The following is a 19,819-nucleotide window of genomic DNA, read 5'->3' as shown; positions in this document are numbered from 1 at the left end:
CCCAGAATATTTTTCTATCTAGTTGGTGCTTGGATCTCTGAAGGTTGTCTCTGGAATGTGCACCTTTCCTTCTCTTTGGGCCTGGGTGGGACCATGAAGGACATTGAATGTGATAAAACTGGATACTTGAGTTTCATTGGCCAAGGAACTACTTGCTGCTTAGGACCATTGAGCTAAAAAGTAGATTCCTGAAGCTGGATTTGTTCTTTTGTCAAAGGACTCTGGAATTTTCAGTTACTTTCTGATACCCTTTAAAAAAGCCTAGACCAAGGCATTCTTAACTTTTTTGTGTCGTGGATCCCTTTGAAAGTCTGAAGAAACCTATGCCCCACTTCTCTGAATGTTTTTAAATGCATAAAATAAAATAGATCAGATTACAAAGGAAACTAACCATATTGAAATATGGTAATCAAAATATTAAAATTTCCAAGTTCATAGACCCCTTGGAATCTGTCCACAGACTCCTTGGGGATCTATGAACAATGGTTAAGAACCCCTGCCCTAGACCTAGTCCCTAGGGCATGTTAGTGAAATATGGAGATCATTGCTTTAACAAATACAAATAGGAACTGGTCAGAAGAATTTTTATATTTGAGAAGCTTTAGTCAAAATGTAATTTTATGCCAGGGAGCATTATGATCAACAGATTACAGGACCTGACACTTGAGGTTTCAAATTTTGATGGCTATTTATTAGGACAGGGGGGGATGCTAAATCCAAATTAGGAGTCTCCCTTCTCTGTGGGTTCCCCTCATTAGCTTGCCTAGGCTTCAAGGTGGCCACAACTTTTCCTTATCTCTGGGTTCCAGGATGAGAACTAAGGCAGTCAAGTTCCTTACCTGATACTGGGATTTCTTGTATTGTAGGGTGAACGTGGAGAGACTGGACCCCCTGGCCCAGCTGGATTTGCAGGTCCTCCTGTAAGTAACTTCATCTACCTATGGAATCACTGGACCTATATGTTTGCCATTCAATTCACTATGGCCTCCAGAATGAGATGTGGATCAACTTTCCAGGGCCTCTCTAGGCTCTCCTCTGTTAGATCTGGTTTCATAGAAAGACCTGGGAGTATTTGGGGGAACACAGAGCCCCCAACCAAGGCCACATACCAAAGCCAGAAAAACCAGAGCAATCCTCTCTGTCTCTATTTCTTTCAACCCTGAGTTTTCATAGAGCTCTTCCTATCTTTCCATCTAGATAGCTTAACCTCTCAGAAGGATTTTCATGCAGTTTCTTGGATTGATCCAGAGGGATAATCATATAATGACATAATATTTTCCCATTTCAATGGAGCCCAAAGCCTATGGACCCTCATGGCATCATTCTTATAGTTAACTTTCTCTCTGTTATGGATGTTGTGTGGAGGGTGGTCTGGTAGGCCTGTGTTTCCTGGTTCTCTGTCTTTACCTGTAGGATATAAGGAGGTAGTATAATAACTATGTAAAGATCTGGAGAAAACTTCAGCTTTCTTTCTAACCCTCTCCTAATATATACGGGGGCTATGGTGTGCTTTCTGACACAACACAACACAGTACAACACACACTTCTATTAACCTGGAGAAGGGGTATCAGCTATTTTGCTCATCTCTCATCCATGTTTGTTCTTCTGTGAAACAGGGTGCTGATGGTCAGCCTGGTGCCAAGGGTGAACAAGGAGAATCTGGTCAGAAGGGAGATGCTGGTGCCCCTGGGCCTCAGGGTCCATCTGGAGCACCTGGGCCTCAGGTAGGTGGCATTAAGTTCTCTCAAGATTTTATTCTGGGAGCCTGGATTCATTACCAGGCTCCTAGAAAGAGGTACTTGGCCTGGGCTAGGGTAAGCCGGCCATAAAAAGTCAAGGTCATGGCTACGAGGGGTAGGTTGATGCTATGGAGTTGCTGCTACCTCTAGGACCTCAGGTAGTCTGACTTCATGGGGGACCTTCAGAGGGGCCTTCCCTGGGTTGGAGCCAGGCTTCCATTCAGGAACCAGCTTTCTGGGAGTAGTTTGATCCTTTTGTCTATGAGCCCAGACCTAGAGGCAGCAAAAGCCAACACCTTGATATCTGTATTTCTGAATCTCAGGGAGAAGCTACTGGAAAGATGAGTGGGAATTCAGAGAGGAAGGCTCAGGATGACTAACTCATCCCTGGAGCAAGGAGGAATTGTGTGTGTGTGTGTGTGTGTGTGTGTGTGTGTGTGTGTGTGTATGTGTGTGTGCGTGTGTGCATGTGTGTATGTGTGTGTGCGTGTGTGTGTGTGTGTATGGAACCAAGCAGAGACCACTATTTCCAATGTTCACAATGAATAGAAGTAGTTATTGCATCTCCATAGGAACTGGGGTTGGGGGTGATATATCAGGAATAACTTCCAGTAGTGCTGGCTCTGTGAGATATTACAGCAGGCTTCCAGGGAAGGTTGGCCATCTCCATCCCCAGAGATCTCCCAAAATAAGAGATGCATATTCTGACTGACTGTAGTGGTGAAATTCAGCACTTATTAGTATATTATCTGTATCTAGAATCTTTCCTTTTCTGATTTCTGGTCCCCAAAAAAGGATCCTTTAAGATAGTATGCCACTCTTATTTTACCCAACTCACTTAATTCTTTCTTTTCCCATCCTAGGGTCCAACTGGAGTGACTGGTCCTAAAGGAGCCCGTGGTGCCCAGGGTCCTCCTGTGAGTGTCATCTTGTCCCTTTTCCTTCCTTTTCCAATCTATTTTGGTAGGGAACAGAGAGAGGGGGAACTTGGAGAAGATTATAGGAAGTAAGGGAAGAAGGTCTGGGAGAATACAGGGCCCTTTCTCAGCTCCTGTCTCTGTTAGGCTTTTAAATCATCTGGAGAGCCCCTGAAAGCGTTCAGAAGAGATGGAAAGGAGTGGATAAGCCTTGTGTGCTTGTCCTAGAGACAGAGCACTTCTGTTATTCTCATTGCTGTTCTATTTGTGTTCCACTGTTTTGTTCTTTTTCTTTCCATCCTGCCAACCCCAGAAAAGGGGGGCGGCAGTTTCATGGTGGGGGTGGAGCTGGGGCTGGGGGTTGGGCTTATGCCCATGCAATAGCACATGGTGTGTTTTGGGAGCCTGCTCTGCCTTGCTTCAGACTGCTTTTTCTTTCCTTTATTGACCCCATCCCCTCTCTAGGTGGGCACTACTTTATGGGAGCAGGCTGAGAATCAGAGCCCAGTGCCTGGGCTCGGTGAGGCATCTCTAATGTCAGCACTTGGGCCCACCAGTCCTTGGGACCTATGGACAGAAAACCTCCCATGTTCTGCCTTCCTCCCTCATAGCCCCAGGACCCTAACCATAGGAGCTTCTTAGACCCCCAGAATCTAAGACTTAGAGATTTATTCTCTAAGCTTGTTCTAAGAGCTTCATCCTGGTCCTAGGTTCAATGACTTTTCTTTCCTTACTCAGGGAGCCACTGGATTCCCAGGAGCTGCTGGCCGAGTTGGACCCCCAGGTTCCAATGTGAGTGATTGATCCTGGCTGATTTCTCCCTCTGCTTCCTGGGCTGGGATGTGTATGTGTGGACTTTGGGGGTAGGGAAGAGGATGACAGGACTGAGCATCTTGGCACCACAGACTGGGACAGGCCACCCAAACCAGGCAATCAGCACACTTGCACTGAATCACCTTGTCTTTTCCTTCCTGAGTACCTGAATGGACTTGGGAGAATAGAACAGGCAAGGAATTTCTTGCACATGAAGACCGAAGCCAGCCTAACATAAGCAGCTGTGGGAAGGAAGAGGAACTATCTCTTAAGTGGGGGAGCATTTGTCCCTCATCCCCACCTTCTCCACTAATTGGGAATAACACTCTCTAGTGGGTTTGGGACTAAATGCCCACTGGAATCCACAAGTTCCTGACTCAGAGAGAACTCAATTGCCTTTAATTAACACAGCAGAGACAGTTCATTCTTCAACAGTTGGACCGGATGGACTAGATCTGAGAGATTTTTTCCTAACTCAGGTTCTGTGATTTATTGAGCATTGAGGATATGCCCAGCACTATCCTAGGCACTGTGGGAACCTGAAAACAAAAACTGAAAGCATAAGCTATAGTCCCTGCACATAAAAAACCCTTATTATCCAGCCAGGAGACAAATACAATTCATAAAAAGAGAACACTAGTCCTATAAAGCAGTAACTGAAGCAGTCTCCTAGCTGAAGTACCTCCTGATGTATGAACTCTGAGAAGTCCATCGGAGCCTCTATAGGAGTCTCTGAGGAGGGAGAGAGCTCCCTCTGAAGGGCTGACGCTTATGTCCGATATCATAGGAGCTGTGGATTTGATAGGATTTAGGTACGTGGTGGGGCATTCCAGGAATGAGTAAAGTCCTAGAGGCAGAAGGTTAGACCATTCAAATGAAGATATAGTAGATCATAAGACTGGGAAGCAGATTGGAGCCAGATTACCTTAAATGGAGGAAACAATGAAGGCTCCTGGAAGGCAAGGGTGGATTTTGCAATTCTTCTGCCCAGGGAGCCAAAGGCATATGCAGATTTTTCCTAGGTCACTAATGGATTGAAGTGGGAAGTCGTGGAGACCTGGGTCTGATTGCCTGTGTTTTCTTCTTCAGGGTAATCCTGGCCCCCCTGGTCCTCCTGGAGCTTCTGGAAAAGATGGTCCCAAAGGTGCTAGGGGAGACAGTGGTCCCCCAGGTCGGGCTGGTGATCCTGGGCTTCAAGGTCCTGCTGGAGCCCCTGGCGAGAAGGGAGAACCAGGAGATGATGGTCCCTCAGTAAGTCTAGTGGCCCATCCTTCTTCTTTCTTCTTGGGGTGCCCTATGAATATGGCCAGTGGCTGGTTCCCAAGGACTCAGCTCAGAGCTGAGCACTTTGAGCTCTCAAAGGATCAGAGGGAGCTCTCAAACCTGCCTATTCCCTCTCCTACCCACTTTCTATGGCCAGTAAATGGGGTAACTTTTGGATTAAAGCTGGGGAGGGGAAGCGGGAGGGAGAGAAAAGGACCATAATACTGAAATTCCTTGAGAAGTAATTCTGTGGGGATAGGTATGAATTGGCTTCCTTGGCTCAGCTTTAATTTTATTTCTTCTTCCTCCAGGGTCCTGATGGTCCTCCAGGTCCCCAGGGTCTGGCTGGTCAAAGAGGAATTGTTGGATTGCCTGGTCAACGTGGTGAAAGAGGTTTCCCTGGTCTTCCTGGCCCTTCAGTAAGCATTCATCTCTCTTGGTTATTGAATTGGACAGTAGTCCAGATGTTGGTCTGGAGCACTGATCAGAACAAATCATGTTGTCACTGAGGTCCCATGGGTCAACCTTCCTCCCCACATAGAAACTATTTCCAAGGTTCCCTACTCCCTCCCCCACCCTTCAAATGAGGGGATTCCTGATATATCCCTTCATTATCCTTCCTTTATTGGAACTACAGACAAGGGTGGCTAACCAAGTTCCAGGATCTACAATGGAGATGTGGGGAGAACAGTGATCCCAGAGTCAGCTTCTGCTCAGGGCCCAGTCCTGAAGACTGACTGAGACTTTATCAGCATGGCCTGGCTATCTGTCTGATAGCATCAGTTGGCTGTTGGCTTCCCAGATCTTTCACAATGGCTGAAGTGAAAGACCATAGTCCTCTTGTAGAAAACTACTAGTGGGTCTGTGAATTCAATGTGCGTATTCTTGACCTTTCTCTAGGGTGAGCCTGGCAAACAGGGAGCTCCCGGAAGTTCTGGAGATCGTGGCCCCCCTGGTCCTGTGGGACCTCCTGGCTTGACTGGTCCTTCTGGTGAACCTGGGCGTGAGGTGAGTGATGGAGCTCTACCACAGGAGAATACTCCCGCTATGCAGGAGGAAGAATTCCAAGATCTGTTTCATTCTGGCCTCTCCAGTGAACACTATCTCCATTGTAATAGAAGAAGTCATTAGGAGGGGCATTAGGAGTTACTGAAAAGTAACTCCAGGTTACTCAGCTCAGCTGGGTCAAGCTGAATGGGGCAATGACACACCTCAGTCCTGACACATTTGCTTAGAATTGCTGGCTCCTGAGCAGCCAAGGTGGCATGGGAGGATAATAATAGTAGAGGGTGACTGAATTGAACATAACTAAGGGGCAGAGGGAGTATAAGTGCTCAGGACTAGATGCTGGGAAAGAAGGGAAAAAGAAAATGAATGAGAGGAGGAAGGAGAACTTGAGAAGAAACGGGTCGACAGGGCAAGGGCCAGCCTTGAAAATTTGAGGAGGAATTTGCTTACTAAAGACCCTAATGATCTTTGAATGGGTCTGGGGAAGGACCAGCTCCATCTACAAAGAATAGATATGTTTCAGAACATTTTCCACCAGAGGACAGCTAAAGAGGTGTCGAAATGACAGAGTGCCAAGACTGGGATAGACAAAACAGGAATGGGGGAGGAGGAGAAAGGGCAACCCTGAGCTCATTTCTGTTTTCCTTTGCACAGGGAAGTCCTGGTGCTGATGGGCCTCCAGGCAGAGATGGTGCAGCAGGAGTTAAGGTGAGTGTGACTCCTTCCCATGAGGGTCACAGGAAGACAGGTACACACATCTCCTTGCCATCAATAACCACCTCTTAGGCACTTTTTCTTCACTGGGACTCAAGCCTCTGCTTCTTGGTTGCAGCAGACCAAATTAAAGTCAAACCTTGCACTGGTCCTAAGAAAATTATCTCCCAATCTCTGCTGGGAGGAGGTGGGGAAAGATGCAAGGAGAGGCAGATACAATCTCCTTTAGCCCTGGGAGAAGGTGTTAGCTCCCTTTTGGCTTGGTTGGGCTGTAACTACCAGTAGAATAGTCCTTTGAAGAGTCTTGAATGAAAGAAGGGAAGGTCCATCACCTCACAGGTAGTCTGGTATTTCTCTCCTGATAGGGTGATCGTGGTGAAACAGGTCCTGCAGGTGGTCCTGGCGCCCCTGGACCCCCTGGCTCTCCCGGACCCGTTGGACCAACAGGCAAACAAGGAGACAGAGGAGAAGCTGTGAGTGTCTTTTGTCAAAGTATATCTAGGTTTGTCTATGGGGAGCTTCATGCAAGCCACCAGGATGCAGCTACAAGTGGCAAAATGAAGATGGGGACTATATTTATTGATGTGCCCTGTCCTGAACTCCCAGCTCTGGTCCTAGGGACATCTCTGGGCAGGGTAGAGACTGAAAAGTAACTCCAGGTTACTCAGCTCAGCTGGGTCAAGCTGAATGGGGCAGTGACGAGCCTCAGGCCTGACACCTTTGCTCCGAGTTGCAGGTGGGAGGTGAGGGAACAGAATATTCTGGCTCCTGTGCTTCTCTCTGATGCTGTTCTGTTTTTCTCCCCAGGGTGCACAAGGACCCATGGGCCCTGCAGGGCCAGCTGGAGCAAGGGGCATTGCAGTAAGTGCCTGAGAATCCTGTAATGGGGCTTGTCAGTGACATAGAGGACAAACTTTGTCCTCCTGTCCAGCTTTGGCTCATACTCTTTTGTTCATCTGCTTTCTAGGGTCCTCAAGGTCCCCGTGGTGACAAAGGAGAAACTGGAGAGGCTGGCGAGAGAGGACTGAAAGGGCACCGTGGCTTCACTGGTCTCCAAGGTCTCCCTGGCCCCCCTGTGAGTACTGCTGCTAATGACTGTCTGCCCATGGTCCACTAACCTTCTCAGAACCCACTAGGGGTTTTGCCCTATGAAAGGAAGTTGGGATCATCCTGGGTCAGACTCAGAGTTTTCCCAGGGTTTGGGAGAGGTAGAAGAAAAAGAATGCAAGGGTTATTATTGATGCAGGACAGTTACTCTTACCTACCTCTTTGGGGTCAGAGAGGCCTGCTCACTTAAAGACAGAGACCTATCTATGTGCTGACCTCTGACTTTCTCCAATACAGGGTCCTTCTGGAGATCAAGGTGCCTCTGGTCCTGCTGGTCCTTCCGGTCCCCGAGTAAGTAGATTGAAGTTGTAGGGATGGGGGGAGAAAGTGGGCTCTTTGCCAGGTTTGTAAAAAAGAATCCCAAATGTGAGGTCAGGCCATGGGTTCAGTGTTCACATTTTGAGGATGGATATTTCTGGGGTCCTTGGCACATGGGACTTAATTGGATCTGATTTGTTTCCCCTGATCAGTGAGTGACCATGGCCCCATGATTGTGCCCCTTCTCTCTACACAACACTTGCCAATTCTCTGTCATGTCCCCAAAGTATATTCCTATATTCCTTCCACTTCTAATCCTTTTTTTTTGCCCTTTGGATCATTGTAACATCAAACTAGATGTAGATTAGGGGGATCTAGGGTTGTGTGTGAAGTTAGTCACCCAGAGAAGCAAAATAAGCCTCAATGACACAATCTGGGATACCACTGATCATGTATAATTACAACTAAAAAGGATCAAATGGTCATAGTGGTCCACCAACTGATCATGAGTTAGCAGCTCAGTCCTGATTTTTAAAAAACACCTGCTCCAGCATCCCCATAATAGTAGGATCTTCTCTCTGTGTGTATGTATGTGTGTATGCCTGCCTCACATCTTTATCACTTGCAGGACAGTCTCCCAGCAACTGGAGTGAGACCCAATCTTGAGGGTGCTCACCATTTCTCTTTTTTGGTCTTCAGGGTCCACCTGGCCCAGTGGGCCCTTCTGGCAAAGATGGCTCCAATGGAATCCCTGGCCCCATTGGTCCCCCTGGTCCTCGAGGTCGCTCTGGTGAAACTGGCCCTGCTGTAAGTGTCCCATCCCCATCAACATGCCCACGGAGTTTTCTGGAACCACAGCAACTCCTGGGTTCCTAATCACCTGAGGTCTATAAGTAACTACGTGGGTGGCAGGGTCCCCTTATCTTTCCTACCTGGGGTTTCCCAGGATCTTGGAAGGGCTCAAAGTCGGTAGAGTTTGGAGAAACAGGGTAATCTAGATCCTGGCCCAGTGCTGACTACATTCTCCTTTCTGGAGAGGATACTGTCAGGTCTTAGAAGAAGACCCTTTCTTCCTGGGTCCCTAGCTAGTAAGGATGTACATGAAATGGGCACACTCTCCCGACTCAAAGGTCTGATTTTTCCCTGGGGTTCTTTGTTTTTTATCATAGGGTCCTCCTGGCAACCCTGGACCCCCTGGACCTCCAGGTCCCCCTGGCCCTGGCATCGACATGTCTGCCTTTGCTGGCTTAGGCCAGAGAGAGAAAGGCCCTGACCCCCTGCAATACATGCGAGCTGACGAAGCAGCTGGCAACTTGCGACAACATGATGCTGAGGTGGATGCCACCCTCAAGTCCCTCAACAACCAGATTGAAAGCATCCGAAGCCCTGAGGGCTCTCGCAAGAACCCAGCTCGCACCTGCCGAGACCTGAAACTCTGTCATCCTGAGTGGAAGAGTGGTGAGTAATGAAGGCAGGGACCGTATGAAGCTCAGAAAGTGCCAGATTCAAGTTCTGTGGTTCTGTGGTTCTATGTAAAATGAGAAGTTACTTGGATCAGAACTCAGCATGAGGCTTCAAAAATTCCAAAGTTCCACTAAGCCCCCAGTGTTTTCTTCCTGCCCCACCTGCAGGACCTTAGTAGACTCTGCTCCAACCACCAGGCTCACTTCTCTTATGCAGTCCTTTGCATACTGAACTTTGCTGTGGTCAATTCTGTGAAAGATTAGAACCCAAGCAGACCAACCCCTCCTACTAGACCACCAGCTCCCAAACATTTTTTCCCCATGACTTCCTTTGAGTTCTTTCTCATATATCCTACATGCCTTCCATCCCCTGGGTTCTCCAACAGCCATTTCTCTTTCTCTTCACTGACCTCCTCATACCTTGCTTTGTTCCCTACTTTCTCCTCATGGTCTTTGTTGTTCCAACTAGTTAGCCTTAGTCCAGTTATCCAAGCTTCCTTCTGCCCCATGTTCCCCTCAGTATTGCAAACTGCTCTCCCTACTCAGAGTTCAACAAGTTAACAGGTGCCCAGTTCTGATCCAAGAGACCTCTCTCCCTGCAGGAGACTACTGGATTGACCCCAACCAGGGCTGCACCTTGGATGCTATGAAAGTTTTCTGCAACATGGAGACTGGTGAGACCTGCGTCTACCCCAACCCATCAAGCGTCCCCAAGAAGAACTGGTGGAGCAGCAAGGGCAAGGAAAAGAAGCACATCTGGTTTGGAGAAACCATCAATGGTGGCTTCCATGTGAGTGCCCCCACCTGTCCTGAGATTGAGATGATCCAGCGGAGTCTTGTTTTCTTATTTGTTTTGACCTTCCATTGATCTAGGCCTAGCAGCTAGGGAAAGGTAGGAATGAATGCCTCCAATTATAGAGGAAGGAAAAGAACGGTCAGAGGGACCCTCTAGGAGAACCCTACCCAATGTCTCCTTTATCCTGAAACCAGAATGCCTGTTCCCCCACACAAAGACTTCCATGAGCCATGAGGAGTCTACAATCCCTCCCCATATGACTGGCCTCTGGGCCTCCTGATGCTACTTTCTGTCCTAACAGTTCAGCTATGGAGATGACAACCTGGCTCCCAATACCGCCAACGTCCAGATGACCTTCCTACGCTTGTTGTCCACTGAGGGTTTCCAGAACATCACCTACCACTGTAAGAACAGCATTGCCTACTTGGATGAGGCAGCTGGCAACCTCAAAAAGGCCTTGCTGATCCAGGGCTCTAACGACGTTGAGATCCGGGCTGAGGGCAACAGCAGATTCACATACAGCGTTCTGAAGGATGGCTGCACGGTGAGGGTCCCCCACACAACACGAGTCAAATTGGACCTTAGATCCTCCACTGAGGATCCTCTCCTCTTTAAGTTCTAAGGCTAAGTGTGGAGTAAGGACGGGAACTAACCTACAAACAAACTATGTCTGTGACCCAGAGTCCTTGACCAAGATATCAGGTTTATCTTTGAGGAAATAGCATATAGAAGAAAGGCATGACATCTCCTGACTCCATATTCTTCTACTTTTAATGCCTCAGGAGCTAAGGATTTACATACAGTGAGTGTTCAGGATGGCTCTGAAGCTATTGCTAGCCTGAGAGAGAGTATAGTTAAGATATAAATAAGTCCCACTACCTGGAAGGATTAAATCTTAAATAGGCAAGAAAAAGAGGTCTGGAGCAAGGAGCAAGAAAGGGCTCCTCCCAGAGTACAAGGAATTTAAACTGGAAGGTTTTCCATAAGCTAGAAAAGGGGCATTTGGGTTTGGCTAGTGAGTCCCTGCCCAGGACAAGAAGTCCTTCTAATGGAACCTTGTTCTATGAGCAGTTTATACACTTACTGAACATTATCTTTTCCCCCTCTCTTCTAGAAACATACTGGTAAGTGGGGCAAGACAGTCATTGAGTACCGATCACAGAAGACCTCCCGTCTCCCCCTGATTGACATTGCACCTATGGACATTGGAGGGGCTGATCAGGAATTTGGTGTGGACATCGGCCCCGTCTGCTTCTTGTAAAAACCCAAACCCAGAAACAATCCAACACAATATGTACCAAACCCGAAGGACCTGAGTACTTTCCAATCTCCAGTCACTCTAGGACTTCTGCACTGAATGGCTAACCCCAACGGATGCCCATTCGTCCACATGCTTACATTTTGGACATTTCCCCCCCTCCTATTCCGAGAGGCCAGAACTGGGCAGACCTCGAAGTAAAACCTCGGTGATCTATTTATTTATTATCTTCCTGTAAGACCTTTTGGTCAAGGCAGAGGCGGGAAACTAACTGGTGTGAGCTAAAGCCCCCGGACTAAGCATGAACCCTTCAGGTGCCGGACAGATGCAGGAGTTGTGTGTATCATACACAATGGTGCTATTCTGTGTCAAACACCTCTGTATTTTTTAAAACATCAATTGATATAAAAAAACCTTGTTGGAAAGTACAAGTTGATCTGAGCTTTGTTCTTTTGTTTATATTCCTTCAATCCCTCTCTCTGGAGGGATGGCCAACAGTTTTTCTAACTTAAGACCTGCCCCCCTCTTGTGTGGTAGGTTTTTGTTTTTCAACCAAGATGAAGGAAATTGAGGCCACATCAGCCTCATGTTTCCCTTGTTTAAGCTACCTCACAGTAAAACGAAGCCTCTTTCTTCTTGTCAACCTTGGAGCCAAACAGAACCCAGTAGCAGAAACACACATTTAACTGGGAGTTGAGGACAGCCCTGTTTTTGAGGATGACAGTGGAACCCCCAAATTCTGGGTTTTCCCTCCTGGGGAAGGTTTAGATGGAAAGGAGTGGCAGATACAGCCTGTGCTTTGGGAGTGAGAACCATGTGTGGGCCACTGACCACTGGGTAGGAGACATCAGGGAAACTTCCCAGAGAAGGGCAAGGGTGGAGGCAGGAAAGAAGCCAGGGGGAGTAGATGCTTGAAATACAAGTGGAAAAGCTGTATGAGACAGACTTGGGTAAGGGGTAGGAGTCCCTGCTTCTCCATTCCTGTTTTCCTCAGCTAGGCTTGTGGATCAAACTGCATCCTCTCTCCTTGTCCTTTCCCCTCCCCACTACTATCAGGTGCTCCTTGCTTTCCAATGACTTTTTTTGGGGGGGGTTAACTAGAGAGTAAAAGTTATCGGCCCTGGGGGTAGAGAGGGAGGCAAGGCAATCTCAAGAAGAGCCGGGACCAAGGACTCTGCACTATTTTGTAAAATAAATTTCTAAAGATATTTGACAATGCCAATTTAAGTGTCCTAGACTAGGAGCCTCAAACACACACATAACACCCTCTCCATGGATAGTTCTTGTCCTGTCTCTGCCCTTTCTCCATTCCCTCTTCCTATTCCCTTCCTCTACAGTTAAAAAGTAGACCAATTTTCTTTCAAAAATAAAAACTAAAAAGACACCTTTGTTGGATTTGTTTGTGTATTAATTTCCACTCTATGATGTAATCTTTGTTGAATGTTTATCTTACCTGGGATATTCCATGACAAACCAAATAAGACAAATAAAAAAATGTTCATTAAAAACCAATACCCAAATGGCTCTTATTTTATGATAAATAATCCATTGCAGCAAAGGCAACCAAAGGGGAGGAGGGACAGGACCCCTACAAAAACCTACAGCAGGGGAGAAAAACCTTTATTGGACCAGAAAAACCCATATTGGACTAAACCAGACAAACAAATTGAAGTAGTTCCTGACCTCCCCTCCTACCATACTTGCAACAATTCTGTCACATCTATTTTAGAATCAAGTTCACAGGATCAAAAGACCATACATGTGACCAATGAGAAGTGACCAGAGTTGGTATTTGAACCAAGGTCCTCTGATTCTAATTTATTGTCAAACTCTCCTCTCTCAGTGGAAAAGTGATTCATTTCAACACCTATCCCACTCCAGTCTGTGGCCCCCTTGGTTGAACCAATGCCCAATCCTGTTCACTTTCTGGATGCCTAATACAATAAAGAACACCTGATAACTATTCCACGTGGGGCTGACGAGTGAAATGGAGGATGAAATGAACAATCATCCATCAATAAGCATTTGTTAAGCACCTGATATGGGCCAGACAGTATGCTAAGTGCCAGGGTTACAAAGAAGGGAAAAGATAGTCCCTGCTCTCAAGGAACTCACAGTCTATTAGAAGAGACAGTATGCTTAGAACTATGTACCAACAGAACTCATGCAGAATAAATTTGAAATAACCAATGGAGGGAAGGCATTAGAAAGAAGAAGAATCAGGAAAAGTTTCCCTTAGAAGTTGGAATTTTTGCCGAGACTTGAAGAAATCCAGGAAAGCCAGGAGGCAGAGAGAGGAATGAGAGCATTACTGGCCTGGGGGACAGCCAGTGAAAATGCCAAAGATGGGGTGCCTTGTTGGAAGAACAGCAAAGAGGGCAGTGTCACTGAATTGCAGAGAATATAGAGTAGGGTAGTGTAAGACATAAGAAGACTAGAAAGGTTGTGAAGGAAGGTTATGAAAGACTTTGAACATCAAACATAGCATTTTATATTTGATCTTAGATAAAATATAATAGTGATAGGAAGCCACTGAAATTTTCTGAGTAGAGGAGTACCATAGTCAGGTTTAAGTTTTAGTAAGTTCAATTTGACAACTGAGTAGAAAATGGATCTGAGTGCGGAGAACCTCAAGGCAGGCAGATCCACCAGCCGGCTGTGGCAAAGTCCAATTGTGAGGTGGTGAGGTCCTACTCTAGAGTGGTCTCAGTGTCAGAGGAAAGAAGGGATTTTGGGAGATGCTGCAAAAGTAAATGGACAGAGCTTAGCAACAGACTGGATATGGGGGCGTGAGGTAGTAAGGAAATAAGGGTAATACTTAAGTTGGATCTATGATTTTATCAAGATGGGTACTTACCACAAAAATATGTATCACAGTCCATACCTGCCTGCTTATGCTGTGCAACTATGGTGCTGTGGACAACATGTTGGACTGGTAGTCAGAAGACCTGAGTTCAAATCTTAACTGACGCTTAATAACTATATGATCATAGGTAAGTCATTTAACTTCTTTATGCTTCAGTTTTCTGATCTGTAAAATGAAGAAATTGTATTAGATGGTTTTTGAGATCCCTTCTATCTTTAATTCTATGATCCTAAGGTGGTACAGTGGATAGAGTGCCAGCCCTGGAGTCAGGAAGACATCTTCCCAGAGTTCATATCTGACCTGACACTTGCTAGCTATGTGACCTTGGGCAAGTCATTTAGCCCTGTTTGCCTCAGTTTCCTCATCTGTAAAATGAGCTGCTGGAGGAAATGTCAAACCACTCCAGTATCTTTGCCAAGAACACCCCAGATGGGGTTACACAGTCAAATGTGACGGAAACAACTGAAAAACAACGTGATTCTCCTACAAATTCCCCATAGGATATCATCTTCCTCCAATATGCTGGAAGCCTAGACAAAAGCCTCTGCATATACTGAAGTGAAACCCATCATTACCAAAGTCTCTTAGAAATCACAAGAAGGATATTTCCTAGTTGTTTCTAATAGAGAAATTTTAACTCAATTGGGACCTAGACCAAGTAGCAGTATTCTTGGATGCAAAAGTAGAGACAATTTGTTTAAAGCTCCAAGAATGATAGATTCTAGAGGCAGAATCAAGATGGTAGAGTGATGGTATTTTTGCTTATCTTGCACAACACACTTCCTCCCCAACAATATGAAAAATATGCTATGATGAATTTGGACAAGGAAAATCAAGAAAAACTTGAGAGTGATTTTTCCATCCCTGGACCTACGAAGATAGAGAGTTGTACAGATACTGGAATGGGGGCTGAAAACCCACAGGCTCCTAGCTGTGAAAAGAGCAGGACATAAAAAAATAGAGGTTCAAGTCAGACATTTCCCCCACCTCAAGTGCATCAATCCCAACAAAATAAAGTCCAAAGTCAAGAAATAGGAAGGAAGAATAAACAAACAAAAAACTTGATAACAAAGAGTTCCTTATGATGACAGAGAAACTGAAGGCTCAAAAACAGAAGAAGAAAATTACATCTACATGCAAAATCTTCAAAAAATGTAGGTTGGACGCAAGTCCATTAAGAATTTTTGGAAGAGTTTTTTTAAGAGAGAGATTTTTTAAAGACTAAAACTAATTTTAAAAAACCAAATAAATGTATAAGAAGAAAAATTGGAAAGGAAATGAGAATTGTGCACGAAAATTATGAAAAAGAGGTATAACACGTAACTGAAGAAAATGACTCTTTAAAAACTACAATGGGCCAAATTGAAGCTAATAACTCCATGAAACATCAGGAGATAATAAAATAAAGTCAAAAGAATGAAAAATAGAAGAAAATGTGAACTATCTCATTGAGAAAAACAACTGACTTGGAAATTAGATGGAGGAGAGATAATTTAAGAATTATTGGGCTACCTGAAAATGTTGAATAACAACAAAAAGAACTTAACATCACATTTCAAGAAATTATAAAGGAAATCTGCCTAGATAACTTAGAACAAAAGGACAAAATAGAAATGGAAAGAATTCACCAGACATCTGAAAGAAACCCTAAATTGAAAACTCCCAGGAATACTGTAGCCAAAATTCAGAACTCTCATATCAAGACAAAGATACTGCAAGCAGTCAGAAACAATTTAAATACCCAGAAAATGTAATTAGGATCACACAAGATTTAATAGCCATCACTTTAAAGAAAAAAGAGGACTAGGAATGTGATATTCTGGAAGGTAAAGTATCTAAGATTATTGCCAAGAATAATCTATCCAGAAAAAACTGAATATAATACTATAGAAGGAAAATGGACATTTAATGAAATAGAGGATTTCCAAAAATTCCTGATGAAAAGATCAGAGCTAAATAGAAAAAGTGGCATTCAGACATAGGACTCAAGAGAAGCATAAAAAGGTAAATATGAGGGAGAAGTCAAAAAAGACTAAATGAGATTAAACTGCTTAGGTTCTTTTCTTTTTTATTAAGCATTATTTTATTTCAGAAACTGGTGATACAAAGACCAAAATGGCAAAGTCCCTTTCCTTAAAGACTTTACATTCCTTTCTTAAGAAAAATATTAATTTATTTTTAGTTTTTAACATTCACTTCCATAAGTTTTAAATTTTCTCCCCCTTTTTTCCCACTCCCTCCCCAAGATGAAATACAATCTGATATGGTTCTACACACATTCCTATTAAATACATTTTCACATTAGTCATGTTGCATAGAAGAATTGTAAAGAATGAGAGAAACCATGGGAAAGAAGAACAAAACAAAACAGAAAATAGTGCACTTCACTCTGCATTTTGACTCCGTTGTTCTTTCTCTGGATGTGGATGGCAATTACCATCCTGAATCCTTTGGAATCATTTTAGGTGCTTGTATTGCTGAGAAGGGCTAAGTCTATCAAAAGCAGTCATCACACATCATGGCTGTTTGTGTGAACAATGTTCTCCTGGTTCTGCTCCTTCCACTCAGCATCAGTTCATATAAGTTCATCATTTCCTGATAGCACAGTAGTTTTCCATTGCATTCACATACCACAACTTGTTCAGCCATTCCTGAATTGATGGGCATCCCCTCAATTTCCAGTTCTTGGTCACCACAAAACGTGCTGCTATAAATATTTTTGTACACATGGGTCCTTTCCCATTTTATGATCTTTTTGGAATATAACCCTAGAAGTGGCATTGCTAGGTCAAAGGGTATGCACTGCTTACATTCTAACATGGTGAGAAGATATGCTTCACCTCTCAGAGCATTATAATCACTAAGGCCCTTAAAGAGAGTCTAATTACATAGAGGACTTGGATATGTTCCTATTATGTTTAATTCCAATGATCTCAAAAGAGTGGAAGGGTAGGGAAGAGAATGCACTGGGAGAAGTAAAAGAGAGAGGAAGAATAGGGAAAATTACCTCACATAAATGTGGCATGTGAGGGAAAGTTTTTACATTGGAGGGGGAAGTAGACAAGCGTTAGACTCAAAACATTCACTCTCATCTGAACTGGTTCAAGGAGGAAAGGATAAACATATACACATGGTTGGGTAAAGCAACTCACCTTACCTAGTACAGAAGTAGTAGAGAAAGGGGTTAAGAGAAAGAGTGAGGTGAATATGATGAGAGGTAGATAAAGAGAAGCAGTGGACAGAAGCCAAACAGACTCTTATAGAGGGGACAGGGTGAAAAAAGGATAGATATTAAAAAATAGGATAGAAGGAAATACATAGTTATCAGTCTTAATTGTGAATGGTGAAGTCATCCATAGAACAGAAAAGGATAGTAAAATGGATTAGAAAAGAGAATCTAACAATCTGTTATTTACAAAAGATACATTTGAAACAGAAAGACATATATAGAGTCAAAATGAAGGGTTATTACTAAAATAAGGGGCTGTTGTTATTATGTTTCAGCTGAAGGTAAAAAAAAATGCAAGGGTGGTGATCCTGATCTCAGATAAAGCAAAAATAGATCTATTAAAAGAGATAAACAGGGATAAACTAAACTAAAAGAGACAAACTAAACATATGTGCACCAAATAGCATAGCATCCAAGTTCTTTTTGAAAAATTAAGTGAACTACATACAGGATGTAAAAGAAAATAAAACTATTAGAGGACATGAATTTACTCCTCTCAGACCTAGATAAGCATAACCTTAAAATAAACAAGAAAGAAGTTAAAGAGATGAATAGAATTTTAGAAAAGTTAGATATAATAGACCTTTGGAAAATATTAAAGGGAAATACAAAGGAATATTCTTATTCTCAGCTGTGTTTGTACTTTCACAAAAATTGATCACGTATTGATTCATAAAACCTCACAACCAAATGAACACAAGCTGACATATTGAATGTATCTTTTTCTGACTATAATGCAACAAAAATCACATTCAGTAAAGGACTTTTGAAGCATGAATTAAAATTTAATTGCAAACTAAATAACCAATTCTTTAAAAAAAAATGAATGGGTGAAAGAACAAATCATAGAAACAATCAACAATTTCATTAAAGATAATGACAACCACAAGACAACATACTAATATTTGCGGTAAATTCAGTGTTCATGTTGATACCCTTTGAACATCCTGGCCCCTCAGTTTCTCAACCCTTATTAGTATGACAATCCATCTCCATTCTACCTCAACTACCCACAAGGATGATAATACACTAGACCCTACCATCATCTAAGACTTTTCCACCTCTATGGTCTTGAACTCTGAAATTCCCCTCTCTAATCATAATCCACTGCTCTTATATTTCTTTCACTCTCTTACTCCTAAATAGGATCTTTATCCTTATATATGACTACTTGGTCTTCCACTCCCTCTGCATCAATAGAAATAATGGATGATTTTGTTGTTCTTATTATCAATACGATAAAAACATCTGGTTGTTTTTGTTATCAATGTAGTCCTATATTGTGGAGAAAAAGACTATGAAACTATTGAATTTGTTGAGAAAAGGAGAGTGGATTGGATGATGGTAGGTGACAGTAACATTGTGATATAAACAGATGACATGAACTTCAAAAGAGGAAATGTTTCTGAGTGATAGTGAAGGAAGCAATGGCTGAAAGTAGAGTGGGGAGGGTGGCAGGTAAAAGGTGGCAAACTTTATGCCAACTCAGAGACAGTGTGGTAGAATGGGAAGAACTGGATTTGCTGACTGCACTTGCCGAATGATTTGAAGTCAGAGGTTCATGGTCAAATTCCAATCTTGCTGCAAACTACCTGTCAACCTCTCATATCCTCTGTCTTCCTATCTGAAAAAATGAAGAGATTGGACTAGATGGTATCTAAGCTCCTATCCATCTTTAAATCTGTGATCCTATGATATTCCTTGGGCTCAATTTGTGGTCTCACAGTCTTCATTTCATTCCTATAACTTAAGAGGCATCACAGAAATCCAAATCCCATTCTTAGACATTATCATCTAACCAGCTCCATAAACTCATCTTTCTCTTCTGAAGCTCCTTTCATCTACAGTAAGCAAGAAAGATTACCTAGACCCTAGGTGTGTGTGTTTGTGTGTGATGTATGTATGTATATATATATATATATATATATATATATATATATATATATATATATATATATATATATATATATATATATGTATGCATATAATTCCATTATTTAGTGAGTAGTGCCATAGTGAACAGGAGGTTAGGCCAGGCTTGGAGTGGTAAGGGAAGAACTGCCTTCAACACAAAATCCATATTCTATGAGTACCAGAAGATGGAAAGAAAATGAAAGGATAAGATGAGTTTGTTAACAACAAAATCAGAGTTAAAGGACAAGGGTCTGGGGAAGAATTGGGCTGAATAGAATAGGAAAGACATTTTTATCTTTCTGGAGGGTGACTTTAACTCACAGTGTCTAAGGAAGCAAAAAATCACTTATGATTATCTCATGCAACTGGGGTTTTTTCCACCTTATCTAAAACTGAACTTGTTATCTTTCGCTCCAAGGTCTCTCTTTTCCCTAACTTTCCTATTACTGTCAAGGGTACCAGTATCCTCTTGG

At 43.5% G+C, this 19,819-nt stretch overlaps 1 protein-coding gene across 2 annotated transcripts in view; it reads left to right on the top strand.

Annotated features, from left to right (window-relative positions):
- The window catches only part of COL2A1 (collagen type II alpha 1 chain), a 47,499-nt gene extending 34,651 nt beyond the window's left edge, over positions 1–12,848 (top strand). For both annotated transcript variants that reach the window (XM_072654504.1, XM_072654503.1), the window contains 17 exons: positions 867–920; positions 1,618–1,725; positions 2,604–2,657; positions 3,396–3,449; positions 4,560–4,721; positions 5,045–5,152; positions 5,634–5,741; positions 6,396–6,449; positions 6,821–6,928; positions 7,263–7,316; positions 7,423–7,530; positions 7,800–7,853; positions 8,520–8,627; positions 8,990–9,278; positions 9,886–10,073; positions 10,381–10,623; positions 11,194–12,848. In XM_072654504.1, the coding sequence (XP_072510605.1) occupies positions 867–920; positions 1,618–1,725; positions 2,604–2,657; positions 3,396–3,449; positions 4,560–4,721; positions 5,045–5,152; positions 5,634–5,741; positions 6,396–6,449; positions 6,821–6,928; positions 7,263–7,316; positions 7,423–7,530; positions 7,800–7,853; positions 8,520–8,627; positions 8,990–9,278; positions 9,886–10,073; positions 10,381–10,623; positions 11,194–11,340 (2,001 nt within the window). In that variant the 3' untranslated portion in view covers positions 11,341–12,848. The remainder of the gene's footprint in view (positions 1–866; positions 921–1,617; positions 1,726–2,603; positions 2,658–3,395; positions 3,450–4,559; positions 4,722–5,044; positions 5,153–5,633; positions 5,742–6,395; positions 6,450–6,820; positions 6,929–7,262; positions 7,317–7,422; positions 7,531–7,799; positions 7,854–8,519; positions 8,628–8,989; positions 9,279–9,885; positions 10,074–10,380; positions 10,624–11,193) is intronic.
- Positions 12,849–19,819: the final 6,971 nt, after the last annotated feature.

This window comes from Notamacropus eugenii, chromosome 3 (genome assembly GCF_028372415.1).
Source record: "Notamacropus eugenii isolate mMacEug1 chromosome 3, mMacEug1.pri_v2, whole genome shotgun sequence".
Lineage (NCBI taxonomy): Eukaryota > Metazoa > Chordata > Mammalia > Diprotodontia > Macropodidae > Notamacropus > Notamacropus eugenii.
Note: the sequence above shows the minus strand (reverse complement) of the source record. Positions and strands in the feature narration are given on the sequence as shown.